This window comes from Eucyclogobius newberryi, unplaced genomic scaffold (assembly GCF_026437365.1).
Source record: "Eucyclogobius newberryi isolate DKJ021-1_F unplaced genomic scaffold, fEucNew1.0.hap1 SCAF_7, whole genome shotgun sequence".
Taxonomy (NCBI): Eukaryota; Metazoa; Chordata; class Actinopteri; order Gobiiformes; family Gobiidae; genus Eucyclogobius; species Eucyclogobius newberryi.
The window spans coordinates 40299423-40320629 of NW_027316389.1; the positions used below are offsets into that span (position 1 = coordinate 40299423).

The 21207-nt window shown below is 45.1% G+C and overlaps 1 protein-coding gene across 3 annotated transcripts in view; it reads right to left on the minus strand.

Moving 5' to 3' along the window:
- The window catches only part of mef2aa (myocyte enhancer factor 2aa), a 158349-nt gene extending 137484 nt beyond the window's left edge, over positions 1-20865 (minus strand). For all 3 annotated transcript variants that reach the window (XM_072435347.1, XM_072435345.1, XM_072435346.1), the window contains exon 1: positions 20694-20865. In XM_072435347.1, coding sequence (XP_072291448.1) covers positions 20694-20747 — 54 coding nt within the window. In that variant the 5' untranslated portion in view covers positions 20748-20865. The remainder of the gene's footprint in view (positions 1-20693) is intronic.
- Positions 20866-21207: the final 342 nt, after the last annotated feature.

The window sequence follows — 21207 nt, forward strand, 5'->3', positions numbered from 1 at the left end:
AGACACAAAGTCTTCTGCATGTGAGAGACACGTGACACAAAGTCTTCTGCATGTGAGAGACACGTGACACAAAGTCTTCTACATGTGAGAGACACGTGACACAAAGTCTTCTGCATGTGTGAGACACGTGACACAAAGTCTTCTACATGTGAGAAACACGAGACACAAAGTCTTCTGCATGTGAGAAACACGAGACACAAAGTCTTCTGCATGTGAGAGACACGTGACACAAAGTCTTCTGCATGTGAGAGACACGTGACACAAAGTCTTCTACATGTGAGAGACACGTGACACAAAGTCTTCTGCATGTGAGAGAAACACGAGACACAAAGTCTTCTGCATGTGAGAGACATGTGACACAAAGTCTTCTACAAAGTCTTCTACATGTGAGAGACACGTGACACAAAGTCTTCTGCATGTGAGAGACACGTGATACAGAGTCTTCTGCATGTGAGAGACACGTGACACAAAGTCTTCTACATGTGAGAGACACGTGACACAAAGTCTTCTGCATGTGAGAGACACGTGACACAAAGTCTTCTGCATGTGAGAGACACGTGACACAAAGTCTTCTACATGTGAGAGACACGTGACACAAAGTCTTCTACATGTGAGAGACACGTGACACAAAGTCTTCTGCATGTGAGAGACACGTGACACAAAGTCTTCTACATGTGAGAGACACGTGACACAAAGTCTTCTGCATGTGAGAGACACGTGACACAAAGTCTTCTGCATGTGAGAGACACGTGACACAAAGTCTTCTGCATGTGAGAGACACGTGACACAAAGTCTTCTACAAAGTCTTCTACATGTGAGAGACACGTGACACAAAGTTTTCTGCATGTGAGAGACACGTGACACAAAGTCTTTTACATGTGAGAAACACGAGACACAAAGTCTTCTGCATGTGAGAGACACGAGACACAAAGTCTTCTGCATGTGAGAGACACGTGACACAAAGTCTTCTGCATGTGAGAGACACGTGACACAAAGTCTTCTACATGTGAGAGACACGTGACACAAAGTCTTCTGCATGTGTGAGACACGTGACACAAAGTCTTCTACATGTGAGAAACACGAGACACAAAGTCTTCTGCATGTGAGAAACACGAGACACAAAGTCTTCTGCATGTGAGAGACACGTGACACAAAGTCTTCTGCATGTGAGAGACACGTGACACAAAGTCTTCTACATGTGAGAGACACGTGACACAAAGTCTTCTGCATGTGAGAGACACGTGACACAAAGTCTTCTACATGTGAGAGACACGTGACACAAAGTCTCCTGCATGTGAGAGACACGTGACACAAAGTCTTCTGCATGTGAGAGACACGTGACACAAAGTCTTCTACATTTGAGAGACACGTGACACAAAGTCTTCTGCATGTGAGAAACACGAGACACAAAGTCTTCTGCATGTGAGAGACACGTGACACAAAGTCTTCTGCATGTGAGAGACACGTGACACAAAGTCTTCTACATGTGAGAGACACGTGACACAAAGTCTTCTACATGTGAGAGACACGTGACACAAAGTCTTCTGCATGTGAGAGACACGTGACACAAAGTCTTCTACATGTGAGAGACACGTGACACAAAGTCTTCTGCATGTGACAGACACGTGACACAAAGTCTTCTACATGTTAGAGACACGTGACACAAAGTCTTCTGCATGTGAGAGACACGTGACACAAAGTCTTCTGCATGTGAGAGACACGTGACACAAAGTCTTCTGCATGTGAGAGACACGTGACACAAAGTCTTCTACATGTGAGAGACACGTGACACAAAGTCTTCTGCATGTGAGAGACATGTGACACAAAGTCTTATATATGTGAGAGACACGTGACACAAAGTCTTCTACATGTGAGAGACACGTGACACAAAGTCTTCTGCATGTGAGAGACACGTGACACAAAGTCTTCTGCACGTGAGAGACACGTGACACAAAGTCTTCTGCATGTGAGAGACACGTGACACAAAGTCTTCTACATGTGAGAGACACGTGACACAAAGTCTTCTGCCTGTGAGAGACACTTGACACAAAGTCTTCTACATGTGAGAGACACGTGACACAAAGTCTTCTGCATGTGAGAGACACGTGACACAAAGTCTTCTGCATGTGAGAGACACATGACACAAAGTCTTCTACATGTGAGAGACACGTGACACAAAGTCTTCTGCATGTGAGAGACACGTGACACAAAGTCTTATATATGTGAGAGACACGTGACACAAAGTCTTCTGCACGTGAGAGACACGTGACACAAAGTCTTCTGCATGTGAGAGACACGTGACACAAAGTCTTCTACATGTGAGAGACACGTGACACAAAGTCTTCTTTATGTGAGAGACACAAAGTCTTCTGCATGTGAGAGACACGTGACACAAAGTCTTCTGCATGTGAGAGACATGTGACACAAAGTCTTCTATATGTGAGAGACACGTGACACAAAGTCTTCTACATGTGAGAGACACGTGACACAAAGTCTTCTGCATGTGAGAGACACGTGACACAAAGTCTTCTGCATGTGAGAGACACGTGACACAAAGTCTTCTACATGTGAGAGACACGTGACACAAAGTCTTCTACATGTGAGAGACACGTGACACAAAGTCTTCAGCATGTGAGAGACACGTGACACAAAGTCTTCTACATGTGAGAGACACGTGATACAGAGTCTTCTGCATTTGAGAGACACGTGACACAAAGTCTTCTGCATGTGAGAGACACGTGACACAAAGTCTTCTACAAAGTCTTCTACATGTGAGAGACACGTGACACAAAGTCTTCTACATGTGAGAGACACGTGACACAAAGTCTTCTACATGTGAGAGACACGTGACACAAAGTCTTCTGCATGTGAAAGACACGTCACACAAAGTCTTCTACATGTGAGAGACACGTGACACAAAGTCTTCTGCATGTGTGAGACACGTGACACAAAGTCTTCTGCATGTGAGAGACACGTGACACAAAGTCTTCTGCATGTGAGAGACACGTGACACAAAGTCTTCTGCATGTGAGAGACACGTGACACAAAGTCTTCTACATGTGAGAAACACGTGACACAAAGTCTTCTACATGTGAGAGACACGTCACACAAAGTCTTCTACATGTGAGAAACACGAGACACAAAGTCTTCTGCATGTGAGAGACACGTGACACAAAGTCTTCTGCATGTGAGAGACACGTGACACAAAGTCTTCTGCATGTGAGAGACACGTGACACAAAGTCTTCTACATGTGAGAGACACGTGACACAAAGTCTTCTACATGTGAGAGACACGTGACACAAAGTCTTCTGCATGTGAGAAACACGAGACACAAAGTCTTCTGCATGTGAAAGACACGTGACACAAAGTCTTCTGCATGTGAGAGACACGTGACAAAAAGTCTTCTGCATGTGAGAGACACGTGACACAAAGTCTTCTGCATGTGAGAGACACGTGACACAAAGTCTTCTACATGTGAGAGACACGTGACACAAAGTCTTCTGCATGTGAGAGACACGTGACACAAAGTCTTCTGCATGTGACAGACACGTGACACAAAGTCTTCTGCATGTGAGAAACACGAGACACAAAGTCTTCTGCATGTGAGAGACACGTGACACAAAGTCTTCTGCATGTGAGAGACACGTGACAAAAAGTCTTCTTCATGTGAGAGACACGTGACACAAAGTCTTCTGCATGTGAGAGACACGTGACACAAAGTCTTCTGCATGTGAAAGACACGTCACACAAAGTCTTCTACATGTGAGAGACACGTGACACAAAGTCTTCTGCATGTGTGAGACACGTGACACAAAGTCTTTTGCATGTGAGAGACACGTGACACAAAGTCTTCTGCATGTGAGAGACACGTGACACAAAGTCTTCTGCATGTGAGAGACACGTGACACAAAGTCCTCTACATGTGAGAAACACGTGACACAAAGTCTTCTGCATGTGAGAGACACGTCACACAAAGTCTTCTACATGTTAGAGACACGTAACACAAAGTCTTCTACATGTGAGAAACACGAGACACAAAGTCTTCTGCATGTGAGAGACACGTGACACAAAGTCTTCTGCATGTGAGAGACACGTGACACAAAGTCTTCTACATGTGAGAGACACGTGACACAAAGTCTTCTGCATGTGAGAAACACGAGACACAAAGTCTTCTGCATGTGAGAGACACGTGACACAAAGTCTTCTGCATGTGAGAGACACGTGACACAAAGTCTTCTGCATGTGAGAGACACGTGACACAAAGTCTTCTGCATGTGAGAGACACGTGACACAAAGTCTTCTGCATGTGAGAGACACGTGACACAAAGTCTTCTACATGTGAGAGACACGTGACACAAAGTCTTCTACATGTGAGAGACACGTGACACAAAGTCTTCTGCATGTGAGAGACACGTGACACAAAGTCTTCTGCATGTGAGAGACACGTGACACAAAGTCTTCTGCATGTGAGAGACACGTGACACAAAGTCTTCTACATGTGAGAGACACGTGACACAAAGTCTTCTGCATGTGAGAGACACGTGACACAAAGTCTTCTGCATGTGAGAGACACATGACACAAAGTCTTCTGCATGTGAGAGACACATGACACAAAGTCTTCTGCATGTGAGAGACACGTGACACAAAGTCTTCTACATGTGAGAGACACGTGACACAAAGTCTTCTGCATGTGAGAGACACGTGACACAAAGTCTTCTGCATGTGAGAGACACGACACAAAGTCTTCTGCATGTGAGAGACACGTGACACAAAGTCTTCTACATGTGAGAGACACGTGACACAAAGTCTTCTGCATGTGAGAGACACATGACACAAAGTCTTCTACATGTGAGAGACACGTGACACAAAGTCTTCTACATGTGAGAGACACGTGACACAAAGTCTTCTACATGTGAGAGACACGTGACACAAAGTCTTCTGCATGTGAGAGACACATGACACAAAGTCTTCTGCATGTGAGAGACACGTGATACAGTCTTCTGCATGTGAGAGACACGTGATACAGAGTCTTCTGCATGTGAGAGACACATGACACAAAGTCTTCTGCATGTGAGAGACACGTGATACAGAGTCTTAGGCATGTGAGAGACACGTGACACAAAGTCTTCTGCATGTGAGAGACACATGACACAAAGTATTCTGCATGTGAGAGACACGTGACACAAAGTCTTCTGCATTTGAGAGACACGTGACACAAAGTCTTCTGCATGTGAGAGACACGTGACACAAAGTCTTCTGCATGTGAGAGACACATGACACAAAGTCTTCTGCATGTGAGAGACACGTGATACAGAGTCTTCTGCATGTGAGAGACACGTGATACAGAGTCTTCTGCATGTGAGAGACACATGACACAAAGTCTTCTGCATGTGAGAGACACGTGACACAAAGTCTTCTGCATGTGAGAGACACGTGACACAAAGTCTTCTGCATGTGAGAGACACATGACACAAAGTCTTCTGCATGTGAGAGACACGTGACACAAAGTCTTCTGCATGTGAGAGACACGTGACACAAAGTCTTCTGCATGTGAGAGACACGTGACACAAAGTCTTCTGCTTCTTGAGCAGAATGTGGGAGGGACTGGCTGGTCAGTCACGTTGCTGCTGCAGTGTTATAACTCACATTCGTTCCCTAAATAAGACTTTTTACTTGAAGATGGTGTGTTTTTTATTTTATTTTTCTTATCGGAATGTTTTATTGCCAACAGTGAAATATTTCATTTTCTTTCATTCCCGTGGTCTAACATGTGAGCGACCTTTAATAAACCTTGTTAATTACATCCCTCGCCATGGTCAGGCAACATAATTCCATAACGAGGAACTTGCTTTGGCAATGGCAACATAAGAGTGAATAATAAGAATGAAAGAACGAGCAAAAACACTGTAAACATCAGTCGCTGTGTGAAAAAGTCGCGCTCCTTCAGCAAACTCACGGAAGCATTTGTCTTAATTTACCAGTGTGTTTAGTCTAAACAGACAGTGGGATTCATTAGCCTTAATTCATGATTAAGTTGTCAATTCTATAGGATGACAGCCCTACTAGCATCAGAAATGAGCTCAGTATTGGAGCATGTTCCTCGCAGACGAGTGAGCGTCAGAGCCTCATCATTAGAGTGAATGCTGAAATCAGAGCGTCTATAGTGGGTAAAGCTGTTCTTGTTATGGCCCATTCATTTGCAATCATCCTGACACTGTCTGCAGTGATGAGACCTTCAAACCAGATGCACAAGACTTTTGACACCAGCACACATCAGGATATTACCAATGAGTGCATTTAAAGCTGCTATCATTGTTTTGTTTTTTACACCAGCAGGAGGCCGGTCCATGTTTAGTCCTGACTCTGGCACCAGCAGGAGGCCGGTCCATGTTTAGTCCTGACTCTGGCACCAGCAGGAGGCCGGTCCATGTTTAGTCCTGACTCTGGCACCAGCAGGAGGCCGGTCCATGTTTAGTCCTGACTCTGGCACCAGCAGGAGGACGGTCCATGTTTAGTCCTGACTCTGGCACCAGCAGGAGGACGGTCCATGTTTAGTCCTGACTCTGGCACCAGCAGGAGGCCGGTCCATGTTTAGTCCTGACTCTGGCACCAGCAGGAGGACGGTCCATGTTTAGTCCTGACTCTGGCACCAGCAGGAGGCCGGTCCATGTTTAGTCCTGACTCTGGCACCAGCAGGAGGCCGGTCCATGTTTAGTCCTGACTCTGGCACCAGCAGGAGGCCGGTCCATGTTTAGTCCTGACTTTGGCACCAGCAGGAGGCCGGTCCATGTTTAGTCTTGACTCTGGCACCAGCAGAAGGCCGGTCCATGTTTAGTCCTGACTCTGGCACCAGCAGGAGGCCGGTCCATGTTTAGTCCTGACTCTGGCACCAGCAGGAGGCCGGTTCATTTTTAGTCCTGACTCTGGCACCAGCAGGAGGCCGCTCCATGTTTAGTCCTGACTCTGGCACCAGCAGGAGGCCGGTCCATGTTTAGTCCTGACTCTGGCACCAGCAGGAGGCCGGTCCATGTTTAGTCCTGACTCTGGCACCAGCAGGAGGCCGGTCCATGTTTAGTCCTGACTCTGGCACCAGCAGGAGGCCGGTTCATTTTTAGTCCTGACTCTGGCACCAGCAGGAGGCCGCTCCATGTTTAGTCCTGACTCTGGCACCAGCAGGAGGCCGGTCCATGTTTAGTCCTGACTCTGGCACCAGCAGGAGGCCGGTTCATTTTTAGTCCTGACTCTGGCACCAGCAGGAGGCCGCTCCATGTTTAGTCCTTACTCTGGCACCAGCAGGAGGCCGGTCCATGTTTAGTCCTGACTCTGGCACCAGCAGGAGGCCGGTCCATGTTTAGTCCTGACTCTGGCACCAGCAGGAGGCCGGTCCATGTTTAGTCTTGACTCTGGCACCAGCAGGAGGCCGGTCCATGCTTAGTCCTGACTCTGGCACCAGCAGGAGGCCGGTCCATGTTTAGTCCTGACTCTGGCACCAGCAGGAGGCCGGCCCATGTTTAGTCCTGACTCTGGCACCAGCAGGAGGCCGGTCCATGTTTAGTCCTGACTCTGGCACCAGCAGGAGGCCGGTCCATGTTTAGTCCTGAGTCTGGCACCAGCAGGAGGCCGGTCCATGTTTAGTCCTGACTCTGGCACCAGCAGGAGGCCGGTCCATGTTTAGTCTTGACTCTGGCACCAGCAGGAGGCCGGTCCCTGAGGTCCTCAGAGTCTGAGATGGTTCATATGGCACTAACATGTCCGAGATGTACTTTGGTGCTAGGCCAGGGAGAGACTTGGAGAGCTGCGGTCAGAGACCTCCTACTTGGCCACAGAGGCACGTGTGTCCAGTTTGTGGATTTCAAATCACGCATTTCCGCCAGGACCACATCTATATTTGCGTCACTGTCTTTGTTGTCTCCCGTAAGAGCAATAATCATCGGGTCTATTCCGCTCCACCTCCGCCGATGAATCTGATCTGGAGCTGGAATGATAGCGTGACGCGGACAGGACAGGACAGCAGCAGGGCCTGAGCCTCGGCCTGGGCATCCAGCAGCCGGTGCAGAAACCGGTGCAGAAGTGGCGAAAACCCCGTCTGAGCAGTGATGTGCGTTCAGGGAAGACAGGGGAGGCAGTGCCTCACCTGTCAATTTTTGGGGGTGTGGAATAAAAAAAAAAAAAAAATACATTATAATTGTTTTATATGAGCACGGGGGAGTGGCATGAGCACGGGGGAGTGGCATGAGCACGGGGGAGTGGCATGAGCACGGGGGAGTGGCATGTGCACGGGGGAGTGGCATGAGCACGAGGGAGTGCGCGTGAGCACAGGGGAGTGGCATGTGCACGGGGGAGTGGCATGTGCACGGGGGAGTGCGCGTGAGCAGGGGGGAGTGGCAAGTGCACGGGGAGTGGCATGAGCACGGGGGAGTGGCATGAGCACGGGGGAGTGGCATGAGCACGGGGGAGTGCGCATGAGCACGGGGGAGTGGCATGAGCACGGGGGAGTGGCATGTGCACGGGGGAGTGGCATGTGCACGGGGGAGTGGCATGTGCACGGGGGAGTGGCATGTGCACGGGGGAGTGCGCGTGAGCAGGGGGGAGTGGCAAGTGCACGGGGAGTGGCATGAGCACGGGGGAGTGGCATGAGCACGGGGGAGTGGCATGAGCACGGGGGAGTGGCATGAGCACGGGGGAGTGCGCATGAGCACGGGGGAGTGGCATGAGCACGGGGGAGTGGCATGTGCACGGGGGAGTGGCATGTGCACGGGGGATTGGCATGTGCACGGGGGAGTGGCATGTGCACGGGGGAGTGGCATGTGCAGGGGGGAGTGGCATGAGCACGGGGGAGTGGCATGTGCACGGGGGAGTGCGCATGAGCACGGGGGAGTGGCATGAGCACGGGGGAGTGCGCATGAGCACGGGGGAGGGGCATGTGCACGTGGGAGTGGCATGAGCACAGGGGAGTGGCATGAGCACGGGGGAGTGGCATGAGCACGGGGGAGTGGCATGAGCACGGGGGAGTGCGCATGAGCACGGGGGAGTGGCATGAGCACGGGGGAGTGGCATGAGCACGGGGGAGTGGCATGAGCAGGGGGGAGTGGCATGAGCACTTCCGCCTCGAGTCCATTGCGCCTTAAAGACATTGCTGATCTAACCACAGGTGGCGCTGCAGAACCGGCGCTGTCCGCGTACATGTAGGATATGTCACTTTTGGTTTGGCGTCTTTAGTGGCTGTAACTTCATGATTACTGGATGTATCTTGAAAAAGTAAAAAGTACATGGAGCTGGTCTTGTGTGTGAGCGTCTCTACATGTCCAGCCCTCAAATAAACAGCGTGTTTGCAGAAACAAGAAAGCTTTGGCTGAGCTGTTCTAAATTTAGAACAGGTGCCCGTAAGCGATTGAGAGAAGCCCAAAGGTCACCCGAGGGCCCGTGGGCCCCACGTTGGCGACCCCTGGTGTACATTATGTATGTCTTTGTTTTTGAATTCATTGGTCACACTTTGTATTGCAGCAGGTAACAGTGGGAGAGACCAACAGCAATATTAGCATCACTGTTGTTTCAATGGGACTGCTCTAGTTAGATTGGCCCTCGCTACCACTACCGGAGCTCATGTTGTCATAGATACCATTTATATAGTAATGGTGTTTAATTGCCACGCTTGGCTCTTCCTTCATCCTTGCGCTTAGAGAATACTCGTCTGACATCGCAGCAGCCGAGTAAAGACAACGAGAGGCGTATGCTAATGCATAATGGCTGTCCCCTCTGGTTAGCGGCCCCTGGGAGTAGTCCCTCTGAAAACAGACCATAATACTCGCACATTCATCATGGCGGAGAGGAAAGCTTACTGGAGTTTAGCACCCGGCCTTTGTCACCACGCTCACTGCTGAGCTAGCACGAACAAGGAGCACCTGATCAACTTTTACACAAACGCTGCAGCTCGATGGGACGAGTGAAGCGGAGGCAGACACTTCCCCATTACAGGTTTGGATACGAAATGTTGAGATCGGACAACTTGTATCATCAATTTCATAAACAGAAATTAAGAAAATGTAATCTGTAAGAATGACATATCAGTTTCAGTGGAAGAACCAGGGCCCAGGCCGCCCCCAGGGCCCAGGCCGCCCCCAGGGCCCAGGCCGCCCCCAGGGCCCTCCTACTGGAACTGAGGTCCTCCTGTAAGTGTTGCACAAAGGCTGAAGACTCAAGGAAAAGATGAGCGGGAGACGAGCGGGAGACGAGCAGGAGTGAAGAGAGTGCCGCTGAATGACACCATTTTTGGCGTATAAATGGGATTAATTCCACAGCCCTGTCTGGACGTCAGAATGAACACTGACAGCAACAATGTGCTAAAGAAACAACAATGTGCTAAAGAAACAACAATGTGCTAAAGAAACAACAATGTGCTAAAGAAGCAACAATGTGCTAAAGAAGCAACAATGTGCTAAAGAAGCAACAATGTGCTAAAGAAACAACAATGTGCTAAAGAAGCAACAATGTGCTAAAGAAGCAACAATGTGCTAAAGAAGCAACAATGTGCTAAAGAAACAACAATGTGCTAAAGAAGCAACAATGTGCTAAAGAAGCAACAATGTGCTAAAGAAGCAACAATGTGCTAAAGAAACAACAATGTGCTAAAGAAACAACAATGTGCTAAAGAAGCAACAATGTGCTAAAGAAACAACAATGTGCTAAAGAAGCAACAATGTGGTAAAGAAACAACAATGTGCTAAAGAAGCAACAATGTGCTAAAGAAGCAACAATGTGCTAAAGAAACAACAATGTGCTAAAGAAACAACAATGTGCTAAAGAAGCAACAATGTGCTAAAGAAGCAACAATGTGCTAAAGAAGCAACAATGTGCTAAAGAAACAACAATGTGCTAAAGAAACAACAATGTGCTAAAGAAGCAACAATGTGCTAAAGAAGCAACAATGTGCTAAAGAAACAACAATGTGCTAAAGAAGCAACAATGTGCTAAAGAAACAACAATGTGCTAAAGAAACAACAATGTGCTAAAGAAACAACAATGTGCTAAAGAAGCAACAATGTGGTAAAGAAACAACAATGTGCTAAAGAAGCAACAATGTGCTAAAGAAGCAACAATGTGCTAAAGAAACAACAATGTGCTAAAGAAACAACAATGTGCTAAAGAAGCAACAATGTGCTAAAGAAACAACAATGTGCTAAAGAAGCAACAATGTGCTAAAGAAGCAACAATGTGCTAAAGAAGCAACAATGTGCTAAAGAAACAACAATGTGCTAAAGAAACAACAATGTGCTAAAGAAGCAACAATGTGGTAAAGAAACAACAATGTGCTAAAGAAACAACAATGTGCTAAAGAAACAACAATGTGCTAAAGAAGCAACAATGTGCTAAAGAAACAACAATGTGCTAAAGAAACAACAATGTGCTAAAGAAGCAACAATGTGGTAAAGAAACAACAATGTGCTAAAGAAGCAACAATGTGCTAAAGAAGCAACAATGTGCTAAAGAAACAACAATGTGCTAAAGAAACAACAATGTGCTAAAGAAACAACAATGTGCTAAAGAAACAACAATGTGCTAAAGAAGCAACAATGTGCTAAAGAAGCAACAATGTGCTAAAGAAGCAACAATGTGCTAAAGAAACAACAATGTGCTAAAGAAACAACAATGTGCTAAAGAAACAACAATGTGCTAAAGAAGCAACAATGTGCTAAAGAAACAACAATGTGCTAAAGAAACAACAATGTGCTAAAGAAGCAACAATGTGCTAAAGAAGCAACAATGTGCTAAAGAAACAACAATGTGCTAAAGAAACAACAATGTGCTAAAGAAACAACAATGTGCTAAAGAAACAACAATGTGCTAAAGAAGCAACAATGTGCTAAAGAAACAACAATGTGCTAAAGAAGCAACAATGTGCTAAAGAAACAACAATGTGCTAAAGAAGCAACAATGTGCTAAAGAAACAACAATGTGCTAAAGAAGCAACAATGTGCTAAAGAAACAACAATGTGCTAAAGAAACAACAATGTGCTAAAGAAGCAACAATGTGCTAAAGAAACAACAATGTGCTAAAGAAACAACAATGTGCTAAAGAAGCAACAATGTGCTAAAGAAGCAACAATGTGCTAAAGAAACAACAATGTGCTAAAGAAGCAACAATGTGCTAAAGAAGCAACAATGTGCTAAAGAAACAACAATGTGCTAAAGAAACAACAATGTGCTAAAGAAGCAACAATGTGCTAAAGAAACAACAATGTGCTAAAGAAACAACAATGTGCTAAAGAAGCAACAATGTGCTAAAGAAGCAACAATGTGCTAAAGAAACAACAATGTGCTAAAGAAACAACAATGTGCTAAAGAAGCAACAATGTGCTAAAGAAGCAACAATGTGCTAAAGAAACAACAATGTGCTAAAGAAACAACAATGTGCTAAAGAAGCAACAATGTGCTAAAGAAACAACAATGTGCTAAAGAAACAACAATGTGCTAAAGAAGCAACAATGTGCTAAAGAAGCAACAATGTGCTAAAGAAACAACAATGTGCTAAAGAAGCAACAATGTGCTAAAGAAGCAACAATGTGCTAAAGAAACAACAATGTGCTAAAGAAGCAACAATGTGCTAAAGAAGCAACAATGTGCTAAAGAAACAACAATGTGCTAAAGAAGCAACAATGTGCTAAAGAAGCAACAATGTGCTAAAGAAACAACAATGTGCTAAAGAAACAACAATATGCTAAAGAAGCAACAATGTGGTAAAGAAACAACAATGTGCTAAAGAAGCAACAATGTGCTAAAGAAACAACAATGTGCTAAAGAAGCAACAATGTGCTAAAGAAACAACAATGTGCTAAAGAAACAACAATGTGCTAAAGAAGCAACAATGTGCTAAAGAAACAACAATGTGCTAAAGAAACAACAATGTGCTAAAGAAACAACAATGTGCTAAAGAAACAACAATGTGCTAAAGAAGCAACAATGTGCTAAAGAAACAACAATGTGCTAAAGAAACAACAATGTGCTAAAGAAGCAACAATGTGCTAAAGAAACAACAATGTGCTAAAGAAACAACAATGTGCTAAAGAAGCAACAATGTGCTAAAGAAACAACAATGTGCTAAAGAAACAACAATGTGCTAAAGAAGCAACAATGTGCTAAAGAAGCAACAATGTGCTAAAGAAACAACAATGTGCTAAAGAAGCAACAATGTGCTAAAGAAACAACAATGTGCTAAAGAAGCAACAATGTGCTAAAGAAACAACAATGTGCTAAAGAAGCAACAATGTGCTAAAGAAACAACAATGTGGTAAAGAAACAACAATGTGCTAAAGAAACAACAATGTGCTAAAGAAACAACAATGTGGTAAAGAAACAACAATGTGCTAAAGAAACAACAATGTGCTAAAGAAACAACAATGTGCTAAAGAAGCAACAATGTGCTAAAGAAACAACAATGTGCTAAAGAAGCAACAATGTGCTAAAGAAACAACAATGTGCTAAAGAAGCAACAATGTGCTAAAGAAGCAACAATGTGCTAAAGAAGCAACAATGTGCTAAAGAAGCAACAATGTGGTAAAGAAACAACAATGTGCTAAAGAAACAACAATGTGCTAAAGAAACAACAATGTGCTAAAGAAACAACAATGTGCTAAAGAAACAACAATGTGCTAAAGAAGCAACAATGTGCTAAAGAAACAACAATGTGCTAAAGAAACAACAATGTGCTAAAGAAACAACAATGTGCTAAAGAAACAACAATGTGCTAAAGAAACAACAATGTGCTAAAGAAACAACAATGTGCTAAAGAAACAACAATGTGCTAAAGAAGCAGGTCTCACACTTGTTTCTACAGGAAACATAAGACTAAAAACAAACCTCAAAACGTTTGAAATAGAAGACGTTCGAACTGTGAATAACTTAAAGCCTCTTGTCATATTCAGAATGTTTCACAGTCTAAATACAAGCAGCTTATTCCTTCTTTAATAATTCATCTGAAGGAATGTTTTCATGTAACTCTAATGTAACTCTAATGTAACTCTAAAGTAACTCTAATGTAACTCTAAAGTAACTCTAAAGTAAATCTAAAGTAACTATAATGTAACTCTAATGTAACTCTAAAGTAACTCTAAAGTAAATCTAAAGTAACTATAATGTAACTCTAAAGTAACTCTAATGTAACTCTAAAGTAACTCTAATGTAACTCTAAAGTAACTATAATGTAACTCTAATGTAACTCTAAAGTAACTCTAATGTAACTCTAATGTAACTCTAAAGTAACTCTAATGTAACTCTATGATGTAACTCTAATGTAACTCTAAAGTAACTCTAAAGTAACTCTAATGTAACTCTAATGTAACTCTAATGTAACTCTAAAGTAACTCTAATGTAACTCTAATGTAACTCTAAAGTAACTCTAATGTAACTCTAATGTAACTCTAAAGTAACTCTAATGTAACTCTAATGTAACTCTAATGTAACTCTAATGTTACTCTAAAGTAACTCTAAAGTAACTCTAAAGTAACTCTAATGTAACTCTAATGTAACTCTAATGTAACTCTAAAGTAACTCTAATGTAACTCTAATGTAACTCTAATGTAACTCTAAAGTAACTCTAAAGTAACTCTAAAGTAACTCTAATGTAACTCTAATGTAACTCTAATGTAACTCTAAAGTAACTCTAAAGTAACTCTAATGTAACTCTAATGTAACTCTAATGTAACTCTAAAGTAACTCTAATGTAACTCTAATGTAACTCTAAAGTAACTCTAAAGTAACTCTAATGTAACTCTAATGTAACTCTAATGTAACTCTAAAGTAACTCTAATGTAACTCTAATGTAACTCTAGAGTAACTCTAAAGTAACTCTAAAGTAACTCTAAAGTAACTCTAATGTAACTCTAAAGTAACTCTAAAGTAACTATAATGTTACTCTAAAGTAACTCTAAAGTAACTCTAATGTAACTCTAATGTAACTCTAATGTAACTCTAATGTAACTCTAAAGTAACTCTAATGTTACTCTGAAGTAACTCTAATGTAACTCTAATGTAACTCTAAAGTAACTCTAATGTAACTCTAAAGTAACTATAAAGTAAATCTAAAGTAACTATAATGTAACTCTAAAGTAACTCTAAAGTAACTATAATGTAACTCTAAAGTAACTCTAATGTAACTCTAATGTAACTCTATGATGTAACTCTAAAGTAACTCTATGATGTAACTCTAAAGTAACTCTAAAGTAACTCTAAATTAACTCTAATGTAACTCTAATGTAACTCTAAAGTAACTCTAATGTAACTCTAAAGTAACTCTATGATGTAACTAAAGTAACTCTATGATGTAACTCTAAAGTAACTCTATGATGTAACTCTTGGCACAGTCCAAGTGTACGTTTATGAATGTCACGTCTTGAACTCTACAGCTAGATTGGCCATAAAATGGCACTGCACCGTGTGCACTTATGTGCCACCTGCGGAGTGCCTCGAAGAAGGGCTCCTGGACAGAGGAAGACGCGTGCCCGCCATGAAACGTCAGAGAGGAGGAAGCAGCGTGCCCGGACACACCTGCGAGAAGGCTTCGGCTGCGTCGTGTCCAACCGGTTCGACCCGCTATTGGACGATGAGACCGACCCATGTGAAGCCCTGAAGGCATCGGAAAACAAGAGGGAGGCGGCCGCTGCTGGTCCGGCCGACACCGTTGCTCAGGCCGCTGAGCAGCCGGAGAAGGAGTCTCGAAAACAGAAACGTGACATGTCCTCTAGCTTGTCCGAGGGTTCTGGAAGTGAGTGGCAGGATCAAGCTGTTGATGTTGGGGATGAGAGCAAAGTGTGTAAGGTGATCATAAAGCTTGCACAGGATAATGTGTCCTTTAAGGAGTGGAATTCAGTGGCGTTGACGAGCCTAAAGCTACGTACAGACCGCCGCGGCCTAATCGCGCTCGACGCAGAATTTGAGCGCGTGTACATTTGAAAGGTTTACGCACCGGACGCGCGCTGTCGACGCCCCGGGCACTGTACACAGTGCGGCGCTTGAGCTGTCTGCGCACATGCGCAGTAGAGGTGTTGTCGCATGAGCAGTGGAGTTGTTTGTTCATTGTGTAAAATGGCAGATATCGAGAGCGTTTTTGGTTTTCAAAACTCTCACACGGAGACGCCGGGCTTGTTTCTGTCTCTGTTCCACCGTGAACACATGGTACAGCTCCTTTCTCCCACAAACAGCCACAATCAGTCTTTCGTCTGCCATTGTTGACGAGCAAGGAAAAAGTGGCGCTTCTTGGGGAATTCCACGGGGAATACCGGAAATGCGAGGGGAAATACGTACGTACGTGCGTCACTGGAGCGTCAGCTCTGATTGGCTGCTGCGGCGGCTGCTACGCTTCAGCTGCCAGAGACCTCAACATATCTGAACACGTCGCGTAGCCGTTTTCGTCGCCTCGGCCGGCTCATACACACGCTCAAAGCGTCGAGAGCGTAACAAAACGCACCAATCGCGCCGCAAAAACCAAGAAATCGCATAACGCACTACAGAGTGAAGAAATGCAGGTGGGGTGGTCTCTTGTCCTCGCCCAGTCCCGTAGATGCACGGCTGCCAAGCAACGACATCAGTGGAGCCTAAAGAATGAAGCCTGAAGAGTAAGACAGTGCGGCGGCAGCGCCGAACATCAGAGAAGGACACACTGAAAGATGAAGTCGAAGGAATGGAGTCTGGCGGTGCAGCGGCACTTGGATGCAGACCGCCATAGAACAACAACAACAACAACACTGGAAGTCAAAGCACTGGAAGGAGAACTTTTAGGACTACGACACAGTCTAAGGAATAAAGTCTGGCGGTAATGCAACACTCGGATGCCAAACGCCATAAAATAACAACAACAACATGCGCCTGTTTTAATGCTCCTGGAGTTGTTTTAAATCATGCCTTTTATATATACTATTGCAACACCGTTACCACAGTTTGAGAAGCATTGCACTTGCCTGTTTTCCTACTTCCCAGTTTAAATTTAAACCTCGACAAGAGTGAAGAGTGCGATGTCTCCCGCTGAACCGCCGCCTTGCAAATGAGAGGGTGTCGTGGGGCTGCGGGTACTTTAATCACCCCAGGAACAGCTGCACTCATGGGCCTGGAGCAGCAGCCTAACCTCAGCTCAGTCCCACGCCTGCGGGACGCTCTGCTGCTGCAGGACGCTCCGCTGCTGCGGGACGCTCCGCTGCTGCGCGACGCTCGGACCCTCAGCTGGTTTAAGTCCTATTTATCTAATAGGTACCAGTTTGTTCATGTAAACCAGAGCTCCTCACCCTAATTCACGGTGTGCCTCAGGGGTCAGTACTGGGTCCAGTTCTGTTTCCTCTTAGGCCGTTAGGTCACATGATCAGGTCACATGATCAGGTCACATGGCATTAACTTCCACTGCTCTGCAGACGACACTCAGCTGTATTTATCAATGAAACCTGATCAGAGTGATCAAGTAGACAGACTTAGTACTTGTGTGAAGGAGATAAAAACCTGGATGACACTAAACTACCTGCTTCTTAACCCTGAAAAAACCGAGGTCATTGTGCTGGAGGTCATTGTGCTGGAGGTCATTGTGCAGGAGGTCATTGTGCTGGAGGTCATTGTGCTGGAGGTCATTGCGCTGGAGGTCATTGTGCTGGAGGTCATTGTGCTGGAGGTCATTGTGCTGGAGGTCATTGTGCTGGTCCTAAACGTGTACGAGACGCTCTATCTGAGCAGATAGTCACACTGGACAATGTCAGTGAAGCCTCCAGTTCTACTGTAAGAAACCTCAGAGTCTGATTGGACCAGGAGCTCTCATTTAAAGCTCATATAAATCAAGCTTGTAAAACAGACTATTTCCATCTGCGTAATAAAGATAAAATCAGAAGAATCCGGCCTAAAAGTCAAGCTGAAAAACGTCTCCTGCATTTGTAACATCTAGATTAGACTGTGACTCCTGCTCACAGCAGGTCCTAAAAGCTCCATAAAAAGCTTTCAACTGATTCAAAATGCATCGGCAAGATTACTAACAGGAACTAAAAGAAGAAAGCACATTACGCCGGTGCTGGAGTCTCTTCACTGGCTCCTGTTGAGTTTAGAATCACATTTAAACTCCTCCTCCTGACTTACAAAGCCATAAATGACATGGCCCCATCCTACCTCAAAGATGCTATAGAACCATATCATCCAATCAGAGCTCTTCACTCTCAAAATGCTGGCCTTCTGGTGGTGCCAAGAGTCTCTAAAAGCACAGTAGGAGGTAGAGCCTTCTGGTGGTGCCAAGAGTCTCTAAAAGCACAGTAGGAGGTAGAGCCTTCTGGTGTTCCCAAGAGTCTCTAAAAGCACAGTAGGAGGTAGAGCCTTCTGGTGGTCCCAAGAGTCTCTAAAAGCACAGTAGGAGGTAGAGCCTTCTGGTGGTCCCAAGAGTCTCTAAAAGCACAGTAGGAGGTAGAGATCCTGTGTTATGGAATCAGCTTTGTCCATGTTAAAGAGGCCGACACAGTCTCTTTATTTAAGACCAGGCTTAAAATGTTCCTCTTTGAAATGACTTATGGTCAGGCCAGTTAGGAACAGAAATATAAAGCTGCAGTTTCAGCTCCGCTGCCCTAGGAGCAACTCTGGGGGAAGTATGGCAGCTTGAGCTCCTCTGATAAAGACTTATTCTATCAAACAATATTTAATATTTAATTTCACTTACAAACTGTTCATTGCCTTTTCTTTTTCTCACTTCCCGCCGGGAGTGGAACAGACACATCCATGACCTGTGGACCCAGATGATCCTCTCCTGGAGAAACGGCCTTTACTCCATATGAACGGTTCTTCATCTGCCTGGAAGAACTGGTTCTCCTCCTGAAGAACTGGTTTTCCTCCTGAAGATCTGGTTCTCCTCCTGAAGAACTGGTTATCCTCCTGAAGATCTGGTTCTCCTCCTGAAGAACTGGTTCTCCTCCTGAAGAACTGGTTCTCCTCCTGAAGATCTGGTTCTCCTCCTGAAGAACTGGTTCTCCTCCTGAAGATCTGGTTCTCCTCCTGAAGAACTGCTTCTCCGCCTGAAGAACTGCTTCTCCTCCTGAGTGGCTCCAGTTCCACTGTCTCTCTCGCGTCCGTCCGTAGGAGTCAGATCTCTCCTTCACTGTGGAACTCCTCCAGGTTTATACTTTTTCCCAAAGGGGTTTTTTGTACTTTTTCCTGCCCGAGAAGGAGGGTCTAAGGACAGAAGGAGGGTCTAAGGACAGAAGGAGGGTCTAAGGACAGAAGGAGAGTCTAAGGACAGAAGGAGGGTCTAAGGACAGAAGGAAGGTCTAAGGACAGAAGGAGGGTCTAAGGACAGAAGGAGGGTCTAAGGACAGAAGGAGGGTCTAAGGACAGAAGGAGGGTCTAAGGACAGAAGGAAGGTCTAAGGACAGAGGACCTTGGGACATTGTCCCTCCCCATGAACATTGTTTAATCCGTTTTTCACTGTCGCCCTCAGAGGCCACTGTTGTTGTGATTTTGGGCGTTAAAAAACTACATTTAATTGAATTGAATTACACAACTCAAACATTCTATTGTTCTGCTTGTTCTAAACACACAAAGAAAGGTAGATTCCTCCTGAAGACTGATTCTAAGTGAAACTGAGATGAAACACCAATGCGCAGACAATCCTAGCGCTGCTTATGCTCTTACAGTAGTTCAGTGGTTCTTAACCTTTTTGGAGGTACTGAACCCACCAGTTTCACAAGCACATTCACCGAACCTTCTTCATTGGAAAAAAATATTTTTTTTTCAAATTTAAAACTGTGTTCAAAGAACATTTTCACACAAAAACATAATCATGAATATTGACTGCAAATCAGTGACTTCAGCTGTTGCCGTTCAGAGACGGTTCAGAAATGCACCTTCACCGTGGCAAGTGCCACTCTCATGTCATTTTCACAACAAAGTCTGTTCCTTTTCTTTATTTTTATGTCCAGCATCCTCGAAAAGGATCGCTCGCAAATATATTATATTATAGTATAGTAGTTATAGAAAAGGACAAGGGAAATGGCCCCAGAGCCTGACCTTTTGGCCCTTTTGGGGCCAGTGCCGTGTTTTAGCCCAGATATAAGGGCATTGATTCAGGCTAGTCTCTGGGGACTCTGGCCTGGTCCTATTGGCCCGTTTGGGGCCAGGCTGGTGCCAAAACTTAGGCCAGAAAGGAGGGCTTTGATTCAGTCTAAAATATTAAGAAAGAAATCACAGGACATACATCACGACAAGTCGACTACTGAGCACCAAATCCCCTGCAGCACAGATAGGACAAGCGGGGCGTGTCACGAATCACATGAGTCGGATGTGTGTCTTGACCTCCGCCTAACCCCGGAGATTGACTCACCAAACCCCAGGTTAAGAACCACTGCAGTGATAGGCCACTGCAAATCTCTCTACACACGACGCGAGCAGGTTTACATCAATGTTCTGACCAAGACACTCATTTGTGCCACACAATATATACAATATATACAATATATACAATATATGTGTGTGAACTGGCAATGACATAGTTGAACCAAATCAAACAAAAACAATCCAGACGTGTGCTGTCTTCTCACACGTCCTCTGCTCTTGTGTTCCTCTGCTCTTGTGTTCCTCTGCTCTTGTGTTCCTCTGCTCTTGTGTATCCATGTGGACTGGGTGAGCTTGTGGGTGCTGGGTGAGCTTGTGGGTGCTGGGTGAGCTTGTGGGTGCTGGGTGTGACACCCACCTGCCGATTGCGCTCGTCCATGATGCGGGTGATCTGGATCTTCTTGCGCCCCATGTCTCTCCCGTCTGCAGCACCTTCAGTGAAATCTAAGGAAAAACAGTGTCTTCTGTGTGGTGCTCCTAACACATGGTGCGCCTGGTCTCCTGCTCCTCTGGTCTCCTGCTCCTCTGGTCTCCTGCTCCTCTGGTCTCCTGCTCCTCTGGTCTCCTGCTCCTCTGGTCTCCTGCTCCTCTGGTCTCCTGATCCTCTGGTCTCCTGATCCTCTGGTCTCGTGCAGGGTGCTCAGTTCAACAACAACCTGAGAAGGAGAGAAAGGTGAAAGTGTTTAGCGTTGGAGAGAGGAGGTATGTTCTGGTTTCAGGCAAAATGAGAACATAAAAGTTTGAGGCCAATCACACTTTGTGCTGTTATTTTTTAATTGCCACGTTTGGACCGGTTGACTTTGGAGTGAATTAGAACGGTCCAAAAGTGTCTCCACGGTCTTAAAGAGCAGCCCTTTTGAAAGATCCGATGT